Here is a 20238-nt window from a genome sequence, read left to right as displayed (position 1 = left end):
GTGTCGCCGCGACCGACTGCGAATAACTGAAGCGGATTGTGGGATGAACCCCTACTTGAAGGCGTGGAGCACTGAAGGTCGAATCTGACCTGTCAATATCATTATGAAGTCTATGTCTTTGTAAAAAAAAAAAGTTTTTTAATTAAATGACTAAATGTAATAAGCGCTCTAATATTTATTTATTTATTTATTTAACAGGAACAATGCACATTGATCTATTAGACACATCCACAAGATGTAAATATGGCAGATTGTCGCAAAAATTCTAATTTACGTCCGCAGTCCCTAGGTAGGTAACACAAAGACGCAAAAAGACAAAAAAAAAAAAAAAAAAAAAAAGGTTACATAAAACAACACACTACAATAGATTACTAGGAACTTAAAAGTCAGTGATTGTAGGACTGGTTTACTTTACCACTGCTTGAGCTGAGTTTTGAAGGTTCGTATTGTGGGACACTCCCTGATGGAGAGAGGTAAACTATTCCACATTTTCCTGGCTTTTAAAGTGAATTGTGACCGAAGGCTGTTTTTCTGATTGGGACCTCACAGTCCCCTCCCTTCCTGCTAAATCCTGATTTTTTCTTTTTTTCTTTTTGTCTCATGGAACACACAGATGCAAGTGTTGACTTGCATCCATTTTTTTTTTTTTAGAAAGAAATTTCAAAATTCTGAATTAGTCTAAAAATCATGAAATTCTAGTGTATCAAATTTGATACATTTGGCAATAAAGAGTTAAATCAATTTGTGGGTAAAGAGACCATCCTTATTTTAACATCAAATGTTTAAAAAAAATACTTTTATGTGGCTTGAGGTTTTTTTCCTCTAAAATTGGCGTATTGGGAAAATAAACATTGGGAAAACTTTGCATCTATGTAATGAAGTACTGAATTGTAATGTGATGTCGCGCTTGTCAAGCAGCAGCACCACCTTGTGTCGTAACTTGTATAATGCAACCTAAATTAATTCATTGTTTAAAAACTCGGCTGCGGTCCTCCATTTTTTTGTTTACTACTTTTGTTTACTTGAATTGGAAAATAAGCAAAGAAATAACCGTAAAATTGGCACGTACATCAGAAAAGCGTCCTGTCGCTGGTACACATGTTTTGTGGTCAAACTGAGGAATGTTGTTGATAATTTGTTGACGTCGCAGCCCCGCCCATTAAATTCTGCGTCTGCGCAGTAAGTGCAACATATTGAGCGGGTGTGGTAGACAATTCAACTTTTTTTTTTTTTTTTTTTTTTTTTTTTTTTGCGTTTTTCCGCAACAAAGACACATTGACATCCCCAATTGTTTGCACCAAGTGACAAACGTCAAAGTCTGACACGAAGTGTTTGATATCTTCTGTAACTTTTAAACCGGTGATCAACCATGCTGGAGAAAACCATCACGGACTTTAACATTAATTTTGACACTTTAAATCAAGGCAACACTTTTTCCAGTGGAGACCTGTTGACTGGTCACATTTCCTTCAATCTCTCCAAGGCGACAAAGATTAGATCGATCTCAATGTGTCTTGCGGGGAAGGTGGACGTCCACTGGACTTCTGGAACTAAAAAACGCAAAAGACATTACTACGCCAAGATTGACGTGTTCACTCTCAAAAGCATGATTTGGCAACAAGGAGGTATGTGCTCCTCCTCTGCGCACAAGATTGTGCATTACCATAATACCAGCTGCATAATACGATCCAATGCAATTGCTTTCAACAAAATTACTATTACAAAGATAATAATTTTCCTTTGCTGCATGCCATAATGCATGCTCTTGAAAGTTTTTTTTTTAATTATTATTATTATTGTCGTACTGAAATATGCATTGTTACAGTAATGTGGGTAGTAATATTGAGGTGGGTTTTTTTTAAGTGTAAGTGCAACAAACTGAAAGGACTTTTCCCATCTGCCAGTGAGCATTCCTTCACTTTTATATCACACTCCTTTCCTTTTGCAGCTGTTGGGAGCAGCGCCAGTCTTCCTCCTGGCAGGCATGTGTATCCATTTACATGTCAGATCCCTGAAGGGTGTGTGTCATTGTTATGCTACATGTTGTCATTGTTTGCATCGTACATAATCTTTTATGACCATAAGACATAATTTCTTTTACAAAGACTGATTTCAATCTGTACACGATACACTCACCTGCCATTTTAGTAATTCATCTCAGAAGAAGTGACAAATGCCCATGAAAAAAAACAAAAACAAAAAAAAAACGAACAAGTACAGTCGTACCGCTACGAAATTAATTGGTTCTGGAACTAGTCTCTTAACTTGGCAATTCTGTAAGTAGACGCCTTTTCCATATAAATGACCTAATCCGTTCCAAGCCCCCCTCAAATTCTGACATACATCTTTGATTAAGCATAAAAATGCATCAAAACATGTAACAAATACAGTGGGGCAAATAAGTATTTAGTCAACCACTAATTGTGCAAGTTCTCCCACTTGAAAATATTAGAGAGGCCTGTAATTGTCAACATGGGTAAACCTCAACCATGAGAGAAAGAATGTGGAGGGGAAAAAAAACAAAAAATCCCATTGTTCGATTTTTAAAGAATGTATTTGCTAATCATGGTGGAAAATAAGTATTTGGTCAATACCAAACGTTCATCTCAATACTTTGTTATGTACCCTTTGCTGGCAATAACGGCGGCCAAACGTTTTCTTCTTCACAAGCTTTTCACACACTGTTGCTGGTATTTTGGCCCCAGTGACGTGCGGTGAGGTTCGTGGTTGGTGAGGCACTGACTCCTTAAGTGTCAGATTTACAAATATATAACCAAAAAGGATAGCTTATTCAATTAACTACTGGTTATTTCATATCTCATCAGCATTCTTCACAAAACACACACACACGGTACATATTACAGATACGTAAAGGTAGAAAATAACGTGCATTTGCGCTACACTCTCCATGTGTTGGAATTTCCATCGCAAGTCTTTAGTTCATACAACATAAATGAGTACAGAGTGGTGTACAAAACCACAGATTTCAATTTTGACCTTTTGTGAAATATTCAGTTGTTTTTAAAACTTGAATCTGATACTTAAATCAATTTAATACAGATTGCTCAACAAAAAGCATGAAAAGAAAAAGTATATTTTATTTAAGGCCAAAATTTAGTTTTAAAATATTAAGATTAAAATGAAAACTGTGGTCTTACCTTTATTTGTAGATGAAGTCCATGCGCCTGCCCTTCGCCACAAAAACCTCAGTTACTTTGTTGTAAAAGTCCTCCTTATTTTCCTTTAGTTTTAAAAGTCTCTCCGCCTCAATGGAGATGATCGCCAGGGAGGAAAGTTGTCCTGAATCGGTCCTATTCCGACTGTATCACATCACCGATTGCTTCAATTAGATCGTTCTGTATTCTATTTGACAAGCCAGAAAACACAGTGGATGTGTCCAAATGTCTAGCTAACCTCTCATCTTTCTCAGCAAAAGCGTATAAAAGTTCGACATAATTGCCACGATTAGTAGAGCTTGCCCTCTCATCGTTACCACGAAATGCTAACTCCTGCTTAGCTAAGAAGCAGGTTGCATTAATGAGGTCTTTCAAAATCTCGCGGTTCTCCTTTACCCTAGCATTGTGGGTGCTAACGTTGAGCCGCCGCTGTTCGTTCAAAGCCAAATCGATCCTTGAGCTTCCAAAAAATTTTAAAGCAGTCTGGCTTTGAATGTGAGTGTACGATCTCTCATGTTTGCTGAGACTTCGTGGTAAATTTTTCATGTCACAATATCCCGTGTTAGTCCAGACATTGGCACAAGTTGAGAACAAAAGGCATGGGAAGCAGTAAAGGCAGTTTTTCGAAGGACAGCCACACAGCCAGTCTTTTCGGGTGTACCACTCCGTTTGAAAAGAGCGAGTTATCTTAGACTGTCCCGTAGTTTGAAGCAAACCTTTTAGCTCCGGCGTTGGTCTTCCTCTGTTAATCAGGTCCACTTTTGACTGAAAGTCCAGTTTTGAGAATTTTTAAAGTTTGGATATATAATCCTCTTCCATTTTGGGAGTCCGATGTCGACGTAGTAAACAATACAAAACGGCTCGCCGCAGTGCACTTGATTCGCCTGGTGCCATTACCTGTTGGCTCACGTTCGCCCCCTTTCTGTGCGGCAGCGTACTATCTGCCGCAACCTGTGCCTTTTCACTGCGGTTTTATTTCCCATCAGCAAAACTAAATACGTCGCTAACAAACATTAAACTTTAAGGGTTAAAGACATTAGCCAGACTGTGGAAAATCAGGTCAAATAAACGTATCTGGAAACATTATAATGGCGACATGCAGATGTACGGCAACCAGCATGCTCCAATTCCATGTATCAACCCAGTTTGTTATGGATTGCGCAATCAGAGGTGAGGCTTTACTAGTTGCTGCCGCACCTCTCGTTTCATTTCGTTATTTGAACAGGAAATGGGCAAATTCAGCGATTTTGACTATAAAAAAATGTTTGAAATGAGTCATACATTAAGAGCAATGGACAAATATTAATATAAATTTGATGCTATAATTATTTTTTTGTCATGATGACAGGTGAGGCTCTGCCTCACCTGCCTCCCCTGACCGCACGTCACTGTTTGGCCCATTCCTCCACGCAGATCTCCTCTAGAGCAGTGATGTTTTGGGGCTGCCGTTGGGCAACACGGACTTTAAACTCCCTCCACAGATTTTCTATGGGGTTGAGGTCTGGAGACAGGCTAGGCCACTCCAGGACCTTGAAATGCTTCTTACGAAGCCACTCCTTTGTTGCCCTGGCTGTGTGTTTGGGATCATTGTCATGCTGAAACACCCAGCCACGTCTCATCTTCAGTGCCCTTGCTGATGGAAGGAGATTTTCACTCAAAATCTCTCGATACATGGCCCCATTCATTCTTTCCTTTACACGGATCAGTCGTCCTGGTCCCTTTGCAGAAAAACGGCCCCAAAGCATGATGTTTCCACCCCCATGCTTCACAGTGGGTATGGTGTTCTTCGGATGCAATTCAGTATTCTTTCCCCTCCAAACACGAGAACCTGTGTTTCTACCAAAAAGTTCTATTTTGGTTTCATCTGACCATAACACATTCTCCCAGTCCTCTTCTGGATCATCCAAATGCTCTCTTGCGAACCGCAGACGGGCCTGGACGAGTACTTTCTTCAGCAGGGGGACACGTCTGGCAGTGCAGGATTTGAGTCCCTGGCGGCGCATTGTGTTACTGACAGTAGCCTTTGTTATTGTGGTCCCAGCTCTCTGTAGGTCATTCACTAGGTCCCCCGTGTGGTTCTGGGATTTTTGCTCACCGTTCTTGTTGTCATTTTGATGCCACGGGGTGAGATCTTGCATGAAACCCCAGATCGAAGGAGATTATCAGTGGTCTTGTATGTCTTCCATTTTCTAATAATTGCTCCCACAGTTGATTTCTTTACACCAAGCGTTGTACCTATTGCAGATTCAGTCTTCCCAGCCTGGTGCAGGTCTACAATTTTGTCTCTGGTGTCCTTTGACAGCTCTTTGGTCTTGGCCATCGTGGAGTTTGCAGTGTGACTGACTGTGTGAACAGTTGTGAACAGGTGTCTTTTATACTGATAATGAGTTAAAACAGGTGCCATTAATACAGGTAACGATTGGAGCCTCGTTAGTCCTCATTAGAAGAAGTTAGACCTCTTTGACAGCCAGAAATCTTGCTTGTTTGTAGGTGACCAAATACTTATTTCCTAATTGCTTGTTTGTAGGTGACCAAATACTTATTTTCTAATTTGGAAATAATTTCTTTAAAAATCAAACAATGTGATTTACTGTTTTTTGTTTTTTTTCCCACATTCTGTCTCTCATGGTTGAGGTTTACCCATGTTGACAATTACAGGCCTCTCTAATCTTTTCAAGTAGGAGAACTTGCACAATTGGTGGTTGACTAAATACGTATTTGCCCCACTGTACATGTTACAATTAGATTATTGCACAATAAACATAAAATCTGAGTTGAGAATAAAAGAATAATAAAGAATAAAAGTTAATACAGTTATGTGGTAACATGATGGAAGAAAGAAGACGCTAGGAGACACACATACACATACAGTAGAGGTTCCTCTTAGCCAATTGGATGCCAGGAATGCTAGGCAATAGCCAATGGCAGAGCAGCTATAAGTATGTTACGTTCAGTGAAGTCTGGAAACTGCGAGTGTCAGCCATTCTGTATTCTTTCTTTACAAGAGGCAATATTTTTGCGTTAAGGCGTGTCTTAACTTTAAAATTCTGTATGTAGAGACGTCCATAAGTAGAGGTACCACTGTAGTGAATAAAATACATCATTATGCCAATATCCATTGTCAATGCGTGTCTCTTGATGTGATAGGATGACACAGTTTCTGCAGATTTGTCCAATGCATACCTGCCAGAGGTGGGTAGAGTAGCCAAATGCTTTACTCAAGAGTAGCATTACTTCATAATGATATTACTAAAGTAAAAGTAGTCATCCAAAATATGTACTCAAGTACAAGTAAAAAAGTATTTGGTGAAAAGAATATTCAAGGAATGAGTAACACTGTGAGTAACTGCTTAAGATGTTTGATTTTTTTTTTTTAAACCATTTTTTTTCCTCAGCCCAAAGTATCTATATGAACTAGCTGTGTCAAACGATTAAAATTTTTAATCGAGTTAATTACAGCTTAAAAATTAATTAATTGTAATTAATCACAATTAATCGCAATTCAAACCATCTATAAAATATGCCATATTTTTCTGTAAATTATTGTTGGAATGGAAAGATAAGACACAAGATGGATATATACATTCAACATACAGTACATAAGTAATGTATTTCTTTATTATAACAATAAATCAACAAGTTGGCATTACCATTATTGGTGATCCATGGATAGAAAGACTTGTAGTTCTTAAAAGATAAATGTTAGTTTTATTTATAGAAATGTTATATTAAAACCCTGCTTCATGTTTTCGTTTTAATAAAATGTGTAAAATTTTCAATCAAAAAATAAACTAGTAGCCTGCCATTGTTGATGTCAATAATTACTTACAGAATGCTCATGGGTGCTGAAGCCTATAAAATCAGTCGCACCCAAGTGCCAGCAGAGGGCACCAAAACTCTGAAAAACACAACAAGTACACATTTCACTGTGCTGTCATTTTAATCTGTTTGAGCAGGGCATGCGTGCTTCAATTGCATCAAACGTTTTAACGTGATTATTTTTTAAAAATTAATTACCGCCCGTTAACGCGATAATTTTGACAGCCTAATATAAACTGTTACTATTATGCTATACTAAAAACATATTACCTAACAACATTAGGCGAAAGAAATACAAAAAAAAAAAAAAAAGATTGAATTCCGTCGAGAGAAAAAAAAATCTACAGAAATGAAGCATTATTCGTCCGAAGAGCATGAGTGCCCTGTAGTGGAGAAGACATAATTCCTAATATGAAACTAAAATGATCATATCTCCATTTTTTTGTGGTCAGTCGGCGACAAATGAATACAGATGGCGATTAAAACCTGCGCTTTCGAGTCATGTTGACAGCTATGTCAAATACTTAATTTTTTATGGTGCTTTAAAGACGTCACATAATTGATCAGGCTGGTGTGATCATAGAACAGCAAGCTTGTTTGCAAGCAAGATTGGTATAATGGTGTCATTTGATTATTGTTGAGATGTCTCATCGGTGAAACTGGTTGAGCCACTGTTGGCATCTCTGGCAAATAAAAAAGACGTACAATCTTATATGTAGAATAAAGAGGAAAAATGTAACGACTACTGTTGCCCAAAGTAACGGAGTAACAGTAGGGTTTCTGCTTCACAAATCTACTCAACTAAATGTAAAAAGTATGGCTTGGTAAAACTACAGTATCAGAGCTCTTAGAAGTACGTTTTTCTCAAAAAGTTACTCAAGTAAATGTAATGCATTACTACCCACCTCTGATATCTACACCATGAACTTCCTATTCCAGTAGGCCACTGTACATCACAAGAGTACTTAAAGAGTATGTAGCGGCAAAGGGGGTGTGAGACATCAATAGAACCGTTATGTGCCAAGATAACAAATATTGATAAAGTTAACAAAAAAATCAATCACATTAATGAGCAATTATCGAAAATAGATCGAAAATGACGGACATTTCCGAAAGTGTTCCGAAAACAGCCGAATGGGGCGGAGACGTCACGACAAGTGATTGACAGTCGAGGCGGAGCCAGGTGCCATTGTTCTTAAACGACGAGAGAGTAGCGTTGGGGTTTGTTTGACCAAAACATCACAAAAATGGTTCAAAACTGCTGTGCTATGTGGTGTACAAATAGTTATTTATCGGAATATAGTATCCATGAGTTCCTGAACGCGAAAAAAAAGCTGGACTACGCAGACAATGGGTAAAGTTCGTCCGTGCAAAGAGGGCTAATTTTCTAGACACAGCCTCCGGCACGCTTTTCTGTGGTGCGCATTTTCCACCTGAAAGCTTCTCGAACTATGGACAAGAGAAATCGGGTTTCGCTAAAAGATTGCTGCTCAAAGGAGATGCGGTGCCGACCATACAGGTGCAGCCACCTAAATGTCCCGAGATATCAAAAAAGAGGACGATGACTGGTAAAGGAGGCTAAAGCTAAGCAAAGGAGGGGAGCAGCCAAGCTCGAAATGGCCAGAGTGAGTACTCTTTTATAATAAAAAAATGTCACGCATTGGATACAGGACTGGACACATGTATAAATTATATAGAACAAATCCTCTGATCCCATTCATATTTGTGTCTGTTGGCAGAGTGAAAAGCTATGATAGCGCAATAAATGATAATTATTCTATGCATTCCTTTATTTTGCAGTCACGGTGTATCAGCTTCACAAAAAGAAATGCAAAACAAAACATTGGTGTTTCCCACACGATCTGCTGCCGATGTTTCATCAGTGTCATTGCTCCCCTCAATGAACGTTTCATTACGCTGCATTGGCGTTCGTTTGGGCTCAGATTGGTAACCTAAAATACCGATTAAAGCTTCGTAACTCACCTCGTCACCATTAGATGAACATTCGTTACGTCCTTCTACGTCGGATTCGTCGCTGAAACTAGAAACGAAATTGTCTGCCATCATCGCCGCCATTCAGTATTAAAGCACTGAGCCTTTTTCTTGTTGAAGAAACACCCCTCACTGTCAATTCTGAATTCTCTTTTATTGACAACGAGGGTTGTTTCATCATGAGGGAACCTGTAATATGTGCAGGACGAACACAATGCATCAGCATAAACAGCTCAAAACTCCCCTAATTCTCCCCTCACTAGAAGGAATTATATTGATGCAGACAGGTGCTGCCCCCCTAGTGGCCGGTGGCACTCTCTTCACTTTGTCGTGACGTCACGCACACAATCTGCCAGATCTCGGGCGCCGGTCGTTTTAGCTTTACAATCGAGCCAAATTTCTCTCATTTTCTTGTGTGTAATTACACGAAGTGGCATGATATGAATACAAAAGGCATGCGTTTATGGATAAATGATGGAATATTAAAATTTTCCCAGGACACTACATACCCTTTAAGTGGCAAATGTGTGGACATGTAAATAATGTTATTTTCTACGTAAGGTTCCGAACAAAACATCTTCATGCATGCAACTTGTCTATTTTATTGTAAAATGTGACTATTGTTCATCACCCCAGTGACTTCCCATCCAGCTTTCGTGGGCCTCATGGACAAATATGCTACAAACTGACAGTGGGCATTGACAGGCCGTGGCGACTACAAAAGGAATTTGTGACAGAGTTAAACTTTGTAAACCATATTGATCCCAACCAGCCAGGGCTAATGGTAAGTGATAATGTAGGTGCAATTACCTAAGTGTCAACTCGTAATAGTGACTCCTGGCCAGTTTGTTCGAATGGATCCGGACCCAAGACGGAACCATGTAAATGCAAACATGAAATTTGTCGTATTCTTGGAGCGTCACCATGTAAATGTCCCCTTTATAGTTGGTCTATAGCAGTGTTTTTCTCATTTTTTGACTCACGGTACGTTTTTACATTGGAAAAAATCTCGCAGCACACCACAAACCAAAAATGTTCCAAAATTATTTTCTGTCCAGTATATTAAATTATAAAATAATTTCTCAGTATGTATGCTTACTCACTGTGAAACTTGAGCCTGTTAAATGAACACAAAGTCGATATCCTTATTCTCCAACAGCTCTCAGTCTTTGTTTTTATTCATTTTTTATAGCCGTTAGGCTTGAAAAAGCTCAGAATTATCAGACAGGGGGACTTGAGCAATGTCTTTAACCACATCAGGGCCGAGCATCTCGCAGACAATGGCTTTGTAGAAAGGTAGTATTAATGTCTCTGTCACGGTGTGGGACTTTTTGGATTTAGCAACAAGGTAACTGGCTTTGAGGGCTTTCTCATTTTCCTTCGTAGTTTTTACATTACAAAAAAAAGTTGCCTGTGTTTCTGTGTTTTCACGAAGGCGAACAAAATTGTCCATCGACTTGTTTTGAAGCGACGGGTGTTTCGTTTGGAGATGGCGTTTAAAATTGCTTGGCACCATGGCGCTGAGCAGCTCGTGTCGCGTTCAAGAACTGCTCTGATTTTTAGCCATTAGCCCCCTTACTGTTCTCAACAATGTGTTGGAATATAACACTGGGTGAGGATTGACAGGCGTCACATATGGATAAAATAGAAAGGACACTTTCGAGTATATCAACAAATGCCGAGTCTAACCAAATGATGTGCAGTGGACGTGTTGGGGTCCACATTGTCGCGGACATAGAGGGAGTTGATGGCTAGAAATCCGAGCAGTTTTTGAACACGACACGAGCAAATTTCGCTCATCTGCACACGACCGAGAACTTTCTAACTACTCCTTCCTTCCTTCCTATTGCAACTCCGCCCGATGACGTAAAAAAAAAAATATATTGTAATAGCCCCGAATGGGGAAATAGAAAGAAAAGTAGTCGGTGATGACTTTCCCACTTTATTGTGGCAACAATGGAAAATAAGAAAACAAAATAACAGCGGCATCCGCAACATGCGACCGCTAACTTGCTCTCACGCCGTTCTTCCTCCTTCCTTGCTACGTCACCACTCTGCAGTCTGATGGCCCCTTCAAGTGCCCGCACAGTTACGGTCATTACAATTACATATATATATATATATATATATATATATATATATATATATATATATATATATATATATATATATATATGGCGGAAAACACTCAGGTGACTTGAAGTTCCACTCTGAGACCCCCAATTTGGCCAAATTTAAAAATTGTCCGATATGCATGTGTGATACATCATTGGAAAGCTTAAAACCTCAATTTTCCAGGGGAAGAAAAATTTTGAACATGAGGGCATTTAAAAAATATATATATATTTTTTTAAACAGCAAATCCCTAACTGGAGGCGAGAGCACGCGAGAGCAGAATTAAAGACGCCACGATTTTAACGAGATATTATCGCGTATTTACCTTGTTTTGATCTGAAAACTCCATGTAGCATGTATCACCGAGTGTCAAGACACAGCTGTGAATGGCCACAGCCAGATTCTTTTTTTTTTATTTTATGGGTGAAACACGGTGATATAACAAGGGTCGCGATGCAGAAATCGCAGACAACAAGGAGTGGTTGAGATTTTCTTTTTCATATAGTTACCCTTTTAAAAGTTATTTTTCAATTCTTTTTGTTTGGATCAATTTCTTATCGTCTAACATATCGGGGAAAATGCGGGGAAAAAAACCAAAAAATACAATTAAGCGATAGTTTTGAGGTAGAAATCCGTGACGTTTTTACAGACGCCAAATTTTTCATTGTGACGTAATTTGTTTAAAAGTTTAAAATATGTGAGTGAATAATTTTTTAAAGTCGTTTTCTTTCTTTAAGTTAAATATTAGACATCAATTAATGATTCTAAGCTAAAAATGACAGAGAATTCGAATAATAAATAGAATTGCTTACCTTCTTTTTATGGCTAGGTTGAAACAAAAGCGGTTGCGCGATGTATGTAAACGGGAGTTTTTAGGGTAAAACGGACAAATTAAAAATAGTTCTGGGGCTTAATGCGCCATCATATTGACATATTGTTCGAACAGAACAGTTGTTTTGGCTTAAAATACAGGAGTTTGTTTTAAAGAGGAGTACAAGAGCAGAAACTGCATTTTCAGTCTTGTTTGTGTTTTCTGCCACACATATATATATACATACATATATATATATATATATATACAGGGGTGCACATAATTTTTTTGCCCAGGTTCTCAGAGGAGGACCTGGAGATGTGACTTGGTCCTCATTGAGCTTGAGAGCCAACCCGCCTGATGCGATAAATTTATGACAAGCTTTACTTAGAGCCAATTAACTTTAATTAATTATATTAACAATTAATGCTTGATTAACATCAACTGGCACAACAAAATTGCCATTACTTTGAAATGTAAAGAAATAAAAAGTACCAATTCAAAATAAAGGGCATTATGCGGCTCCCACATTAACTCCAACCCTTTTTAAAAGTGGGATGTCCTCCTCATAAGACCTTATTGAACGTGCATGTTTAGCTTTGTAAAATGCGAGCAAAAACACGTTTGTCAGTGCATGTCGCTGCTCATTACCTTTATTCCGCCACTTGTCCAATGTCCATAGGGCGAGCGGGGTCCTGTTTGACATCGATAGTTTGCTTAATTGCCACATGCTCTCTGTTTTTTTCGTGCTTTTCAAAGTTTGGATGGCTGAAATTCTTCGACCCTACATAAAATGCGCTGCTCTTATCGGCGACATTGGGATTCTCACAACACATTTTGTACCGCATTTCCGTGCGAGCATCATTTGCTTCTAGCCATGGTACCTCCTACTTTTCAGCAAAAGTCCATTGTTTCGGTAGCTCCAGTGACGTCTCTGTCGTCTGTCTGCCTTTTGACGGGGGTGGGGGAACACGGAAGTAATTACTCAGTGTGGCCTGCCTCTTTGACATTTTGAGAAGTTATTTTCTCGTGTCCGCCGCAAATACGGTGGTCAGCCATCGGTACGCAAAAGCGTATGGAAGTCGTTGAGGGCCAGCGCGTTTGTCTACGTCCGGTACGCATGCGCGCATGCGGACCACTTATGTGCACCCCTGTATATATATATATATATGTATATGCGACATTAGATAATTTCTCGCGGCACACCTGACGATCTCTCACGGTGTGCCGGTTGAAAAACACTGGTCTATAGTGTGTTAGTGCTCTGCGATTAGCTAATCAGGGTCCAAGCTTACTGCCTATAGTAAGCTTGGATAGGCTCCAGTCCTCCTGGATTCTTGTAAGGATTAGCGGTACAGAAAATGAATGAAAGTTCCAAATTGTTATTCTATGGTCATTATAACACTCATCATAGTTGCTGTCATTGATAGCCTACTCCTCTGAGATTGAGTAACATTAACACGATTGTGCAGTTAATCTTGTTGCTGCTCATTTAGCTAAACTTTTAGCCCTTGGTATTTGCAGTATTTCACACAAGACTATTCAATCGCAAGTTTTTTTGTTTTCTCACAGGTGTATATTTCATTTTAAAAGCCTCTTACTTAGTTTTTTTTTTTCTCCAGTCTCCACTTTTTGGCTCCAACAGCATGAGCGTGTGCTCCCTCAGTTGTGTCTCAGGCCTCGTCACAATGAGAGCCAACGTGGAAAAGAAAGGCTTCGTGCGTGGTAACGCTCAAACCCAGCCGCCGTTATTTTTTCAGAAATTTCTATTTGAGGAACTAATGGTGTCACACCTCCTCCAGGTGAAACCATCAGGATCATTTGTGTCTTCAGCAATGCTTCATCTCGTACAGTGACTCCTAAAGCCAAACTGAAGCAGAAGCAGCTATATTTCACACGTGAGGGAGTCCAAAGGAGTGTGAAAATTGTGAAAAACCTTGCCTCTGTAACCGAGCTTCCCATCAGTGCTCACGCCACCGACATACACACCGAGATGATGCTCACCGTTCCTGTTGACTCGCCACTCACCATCTCCAACTGCAGCCTCCTTCGGGTTGACTACGAAATTGAGGTAAGAACTGTACTACCAACTAAAAAAACATGTTTTCATTTTTAATAGTCCTTTAATCATAACCTGTTTTGTGTTTTTGTAGCTCTCCCTGGATCAAAGTGTTTGCCCAAACCTGACCATTCTGTTTCCCATAATCCTTTGTGATATTCCTGAACGTCCACAAGGTTTAGATTAACCTTTGAAAGCATCTTCTCAGGGATACGGATACAAAAAAGATGTCCCCAATCCGATCACGTAATCGGAAATCGATCAGGTTATTTGTCAGAGGTTTAGAACCGAGTGATAAAGATCAGGTTTTAAACATTCATTTATTTGTTTGTTTGTTTTTATTGAAATAAAATCAGGGCTACAAAACAACACAATAATCCAGAGTTACAAGGATACTGCCAAAAAATAAACATACAGTGGGGCAAATAGGTATTTAGTCAACTACTAATTGTGCAAGTTGTCCCACTTGAAAATATTAGAAAGGCCTGTAATTGTCAAAATGGGTAAACCTCAACCATGAGAAACAGAATGTGGAAAAAAAAAACAGAAAATCACATTGTTTGATTTTTAAAGAATTTATTTACAAATCATGGTGGAAAATAAGTATTTGTTCTATACCAAACGTTCATCTCAATACTTTGTTATGTACCCTCTGTTGGCAATAACGGAGGCCAAACGTTTTCTGTAACTCTTCACAAGCTTTTCACACACTTGCTGGTATTTTGGCCCATTCCTCCATGCAGATCTTCTCTAGAGCAGTGTTGTTTTGGGGCTGTCGTCGGGCAACATGGACCTTCAACCCACTCCTCACCCCATGGCGTCAAAATGATAACAAGAACGGGGAGCAAAAATCCCCAAAACACACGGGGGGACCTAGTGAATGACCTACAGAAAGCTGGGACCACAGTAAACAAAGGCTACTATGCGCCGCCAGGGACTCAAATCCTGCACTGCCAGACGTGTCCCCCTGCTGAAGAAAGTACACGTCCAGGCCCGTCTGCGGTTCGCTAGAGAGCATTTGGATGATCCAGATGATCCAGAAGAGGACTGGGAGAATGTGTTATGGTCAGATGAAACCAAAATATAACTTTTTGGTAGAAACACAGGTTCTCTTGTTTGGAGGAAAAAGAATACTGAATTGCACCATACCCTCTGTGAAGCATGGGGGTGGAAACATCATGCTTTGGGGCTGTTTTTCTACAAAAGGACCAGGACAACTGATCTGTGTAAAGGAAAGAATGAATGGGGCCATGTATCGAGAGATTTTGAGTGAAAATCTCCTTCCATCAGCAAGGGCACTGAAGATGACACGGGGCTGGGTGTTTCAGCATGACAATGATCCCAAGCACACAGCCAGGGCAACAAAGGAGTGGCTTTGTAAGAAGCATTTCAAGGTCCTGGAGTGGCCAAGCCAGTCTCCAGGTCTCAACCCCATAGAAAATCTGTGGAGGGAGTTGAAAGTCCGTGTTGCCCAACTACAGCCCCAAAACATCACTGCTCTAGAGGAGATCTGCATGGAGGAATGGGCCAAAATACTAGCAACTGTGTGTGAAAAGCTTGTGAAGAGTAACAGAAAACATTTGGCCTCTGTTATTGCTAACAAAGGGTACATAATAAAGTATTGAGATGAACTTTTGCTATTGACCAAATACTTATTTTCCACCATGATTTGCAACTAAATTCTTTAAAAATCAAACAATGTGATTTTCTGTTTTTTTCCACATTCTGTCTGTCATGGTTGAGTTTAAACCATGTTGACAATTACAGGCCTCTCTAATATTTTCAAATGGCAGAACTTGCACAATTAGTGGTTGACTAAATACTTATTTGCCCCACTGTATATATTGTTTTAAAATATGCAACATAACTGGGAAACCACTAAAGCAGAAGTCAACACCGTCGGTAGGATGACGTTCTGTTAGCTGTAGTGGGAGGCTAACGAAAAGATAGCATCTTGCAAAAATGTCTGTAGGTATTTCATCGTTTACTTTTTATACTTTATTTTCACCTAAAATTACCTCGTTTCTCACCTACATGTATGAGCACTGATTTGGAAGAGTAGTCAAGAACCAAGCGCGCTAACAGCTAAGCTAAATGCCAGACTTAGCCTTTCATACTCAATTTGGGCTTGCCCAGAATATTTGCCACCACTTCCTCTTGAGCAGGGAACCAAAAGTAGGTGCGCACGACACAGAGCATCCATACTGTGCCCGTGGAGTCTACGCTTGACTGGGCTGCGACTACAGCTTAAACAACCAGCTCACTCTTATAAGTTTACTAAAAATTATACATTGTCAAAAAGAATGAATTGCAAAAACCTATGTGCCAGTCATGGGCAAGCTTCCGAAAACACTCCTTGACTAGCTAGTGAGCTGCTAATGTTTCACTCGCACCCCGTCCTGCAGTTCCTGAAGGCATCAGGTCCCACTTCCATGCTCTCATGCTGCTGCTGCTGTTACCCCCCGGCACGGACACATCTTGCGGACGGTGGACTCACGTTAAGAGAGGTGACGCTGGCAACCTGAGCGGCCATGATATCCTCTTCTCTCACCTTCCTACTCTTTCCAAAGCTCCCTTTTCTCTCAGCAATGCGACTCAATCCTGAGTAAAGCCCAAATAGTTTTTTTTTTTTTTTTTTTTTTAAAAAGCACTAATAGTCATTGAATATAACAGCATTTAACACAATGTACCTCTCAGTATCTTATTTTTTACTTTATCTTATTTATATGACGTATAATACATTTTTGGACAGTTATTTTGAGGTTCAGGGGTTATCTTGGGGTACTGAAAGGAACTTGTTTGTAACCCCGGGACTACCTGTATTCTCAATTCCGATACCGGGTTATATGAAAGATGATAGACTTCATAATGATATTCACGGGACACGGGGTGCAGGGCCGATTAATAGGGGACCTGCATTGTTGGCGTTGCTGTCAAAGCTGACCGAGTGGAATCACAGCCAAAGAGCTTTTTTCTTTGAAAATGTTTGTGTATAAATGCTTCTTTATAGTAGAACAGTCTCAATTCTTGGTTAAAAGCAAAAAAAAATTAAAAAACCTGCAGTTAGCATTTATTTTACATAAATATGTCGAAGTACGATGCTAGTCTGTTAGTGAATGTGGCGGCCGCCATATGTAAACAGAGCTGTTACGGTGAAAATTCTTGTGAATAAATGCTTAAATCCCTGAATTCTTTATAGATATGGACATAAAACAGTAAATATGTCGAAGAATGATGCTAGTCCATAGCAGTTAATTTCTCCCATTGATTTTTTTCCACAACGTTTCAAAATGCATGCATGGTACGAAAATATAATAATTACCTTGAATCCTCGAAAAAATGACTCCTGAGACAATCCTTCCTGTTTGTATGCGGTACAGCTTTCATACTTTTTCAAACTAAATCTGGCGTTGGATCGCTGAATGTGTTGGCTAACTGCGACCTACTGCGAATAACTGTAGGACAGCCCCCCTTCTTGAAGACGTTGCGCAGTGGCTGACGGATGTGACCCGTCAATACAATTACGAAGTCTATGGAAGGATGAATAAAAACAAGCATAATTGAACAACAAAACTTTATAATTGTTTATGTATGTTTGTATTTTTTTATTGCAATGTAATTGTAAATGTAATACTAATCTTCATAATATGGACAGTGTGATAGTATGTGATGCATTTTTATTTAGCTTGACCTTTTACACCTTTTCTCGAAATAGCTTTATCTACAAACACACAGTACTAATATTTCAATAAAAACTGAATACAGTATATAATTCCAATATATTTGTGTAGGTTATACTCTCAGTCATAATATTGCAACATTTTTTTAAACGACAAATATTTAATAGCTTCTACCCAAAGAGCATGCCAATTGCATGCCTTTAACAGCACCATGTAATAGCCTCAAACTGCATAAAACAGTTGGAATTTTTTACTTTATAGTATTAAACACATTCTGTTACTGCCATGTCTTGTGTTTCTGTGTGTTCTTCCACCAGAACATATTGTTCATCTTTTGAATTTTGTTTGACAAAAGTGCAGTATGTTGCTAAGCTACTGTGTTATAATGGTTGCTGGTCACTTACAGTATATTACAATGATGTGTATTGTGCTGTGTAGGATTTTCTTGCCCAATCACACACAATACTCAATCTGTATGAGCAGAGTTTCTTAAAAGTACAGTACACTGAAAATTACAGCGAAGTACACTGCTCCCCCCCCCCCCTCCAAATCTAGTCAAATAACTTTCTCCATCTTGTTTTGACTGTTAAAGACTAGTTAACAGATTATTGCGTCAGATTATTCCATTTACTTTAGGTAAATATTACCATTTGTTGTTATTTAGCCCATACATCTAAAAGTAAGTAATTTTTCAACTAAATCAAGAAAAAAAAATCCTTTAACATAATGTTTTGAACAATATCTATTCTTGAATTAAGAACATTTCTGACAAGCTTTTTTTTTTAAGATTAAATATACTAATTTATTGCTTAAAATAAGTCTGTTAAGTTTAAGAAATTTGAGTAAAAATTACTTGAAGCACTGGCAGAAAATTTTACTTATTTCTAGTAGTTTTACACTGAAAGCAAGCGAATTTAACTAGTTTTAAGGATGTGTGTTTTTGCAGTGTGCAATTAATAAATGTAATGTGATTTCATATAGAATCATGCCTCTAAAATTAAGGTTAAATCATTATCCAAACATGGCACACGCCTTCAAACTTCGCAGTATCAAACAAAGCTGTGTTCACCAGTGGGGATCACTTTGCAGAATATTTTACATTAAAACTGACAAGGAACGGAACAATAGTCAATGTGAGTCTAAATGAAGGGGAAATCTATAGTCAGATGGAATGAATATTATGGTAAAATAGTTGTAGTGCACACACACAAATAAATACCTCAGTATCAAGATTAATCATTCAGGGGAGCTAAGGTAAATCAGTTATTTAAGGTACTTGAAATTTTCACAATCTGTTGAAATTCAAGTGCCTATAATCAAAACTGTCTGGGGCTTTGGTTTTGTCTTTGTAAATGTACATTTTTCTCTGTGTGTGGCTCCCTCTGCAGGGCCTGCATGTGGAGGACAAGGGCACACTTACGGTGGGGCAAATAAGTATTTAGTCAACCACTAATTGTGCAAGTTCTCCCACTTGAAATTTTTAGAGAGGCCTGTAATTGTCAACATGGGTAAACCTGAACCATGAGAGACAGAATGTGAAAAAAAAACTCAGAAAATCACATTGTTTGATTTTTAAAGAATTTATTTGCAAATCATGGTGGAAAATAAGTATTTGGTCTATTCCAAAAGTTCATCTCAATACTTTGTTATGTACCCTTTGTTGGCAATAATGGAGGCCAAACGTTTTCTGTAACTCTTCAAAATCTTTTCACACACTGTTGCTGGTATTTTGGCCCATTCTTCCATGCAGATCTCCTCTAGAGCAGTGATGTTTTGGGGCTGTCGTTGGGCAACACGGACTTTCAACTCCCTCCTCACCCCGTGGCGTCAAAATGATAACAAGAACGGGGAGCAAAAATCCCAGAACCACACGGGGGGACCTAGTGAATGACCTACAGAGAGCTGGGACCACAGTAACAAAGGCTACTATCACTAACACAATGCGTCGCCAGGGACTCAAATCCTGCACTGCCAGATGTGTCCCCCTGCTGAAGAAAGTACACGTCCAGGCCCGTCTGCGGTTCGCTAGAGATCATTTGGATGATCCAGAAGAGGACTGGGAGAATGAGTTATGGTCAGATTAAAACCAAAATAGAACTTTTTGGTAGAATAACAGGTTCTCTTGTTTGGAGGAAAAAGAATACTGAATTGCACCATACCCACTGTGAAGCATGGTGGTGGAAAAATTATGCTTTGGGGCTGTATTTCTGCAAAGGGACCAGGACGACTGATCTGTGTAAAGGAAAGAATGAATGGGCCATGTACCGAGAGATTTTGAGTGAAAATCTCCTTCCATTAGCAAGGGCATTGAAGATGAGACGTGGCTGGGTCTTTCAGCATGACAATGATCCCAAACACACAGCCAGGGCAACAAAGGAGTGGCTTCGTAAGAAGCATTTCAAGGTCCTGGAGTGGCCTAGCCAGTCTCCAGGTCTCAACCCCATAGAAAATCTGCGATAACTCACTAAGCAACGTGTTGCTAAGAATAAGCAAAAAAAAAAATTTAAAAAAAAACTAATTCTAAGCAACAAATCTAGGAAAATAAAATCTTTAAAAAAGCTTAAATCACTTCTGAGCAACAGAACA

The 20238-nt window shown here is 39.1% G+C and overlaps 1 protein-coding gene across 1 annotated transcript; it reads left to right on the top strand.

Annotated features, from left to right (window-relative positions):
* Nucleotides 1–1271: 1271 nt before the first annotated feature.
* On the top strand, nucleotides 1272–14416 carry LOC130912841 (arrestin domain-containing protein 3-like). The gene is made up of 6 exons (XM_057830921.1): nucleotides 1272–1625; nucleotides 1949–2018; nucleotides 9624–9771; nucleotides 13536–13638; nucleotides 13716–13984; nucleotides 14067–14416. Exons 1-6 carry the CDS (start codon nucleotides 1370–1372, stop codon nucleotides 14157–14159), a joined length of 939 nt encoding a protein of 312 aa, XP_057686904.1. The 5' UTR covers nucleotides 1272–1369; the 3' UTR covers nucleotides 14160–14416.
* Nucleotides 14417–20238: the final 5822 nt, after the last annotated feature.

The sequence above is a fragment of the Corythoichthys intestinalis genome, chromosome 3 (genome assembly GCF_030265065.1).
Source record: "Corythoichthys intestinalis isolate RoL2023-P3 chromosome 3, ASM3026506v1, whole genome shotgun sequence".
NCBI lineage: Eukaryota > Metazoa > Chordata > Actinopteri > Syngnathiformes > Syngnathidae > Corythoichthys > Corythoichthys intestinalis.
Note: the sequence above shows the minus strand (reverse complement) of the source record. Positions and strands in the feature narration are given on the sequence as shown.

Excerpts from the sequence above, each read along its gene's own strand:
- LOC130912841 (XM_057830921.1), top strand. The coding sequence starts at position 1,370 with ATGCTGGAGAAAACCATCACGGACTTTAACATTAATTTTGACACTTTA. Across the intron at positions 1,626-1,948 it reads CATGATTTGGCAACAAGGAG|CTGTTGGGAGCAGCGCCAGT; the intron begins GTATGTGCTCCT and ends TTCCTTTTGCAG. Across the intron at positions 13,639-13,715 it reads AAAGAAAGGCTTCGTGCGTG|GTGAAACCATCAGGATCATT; the intron begins GTAACGCTCAAA and ends CACCTCCTCCAG.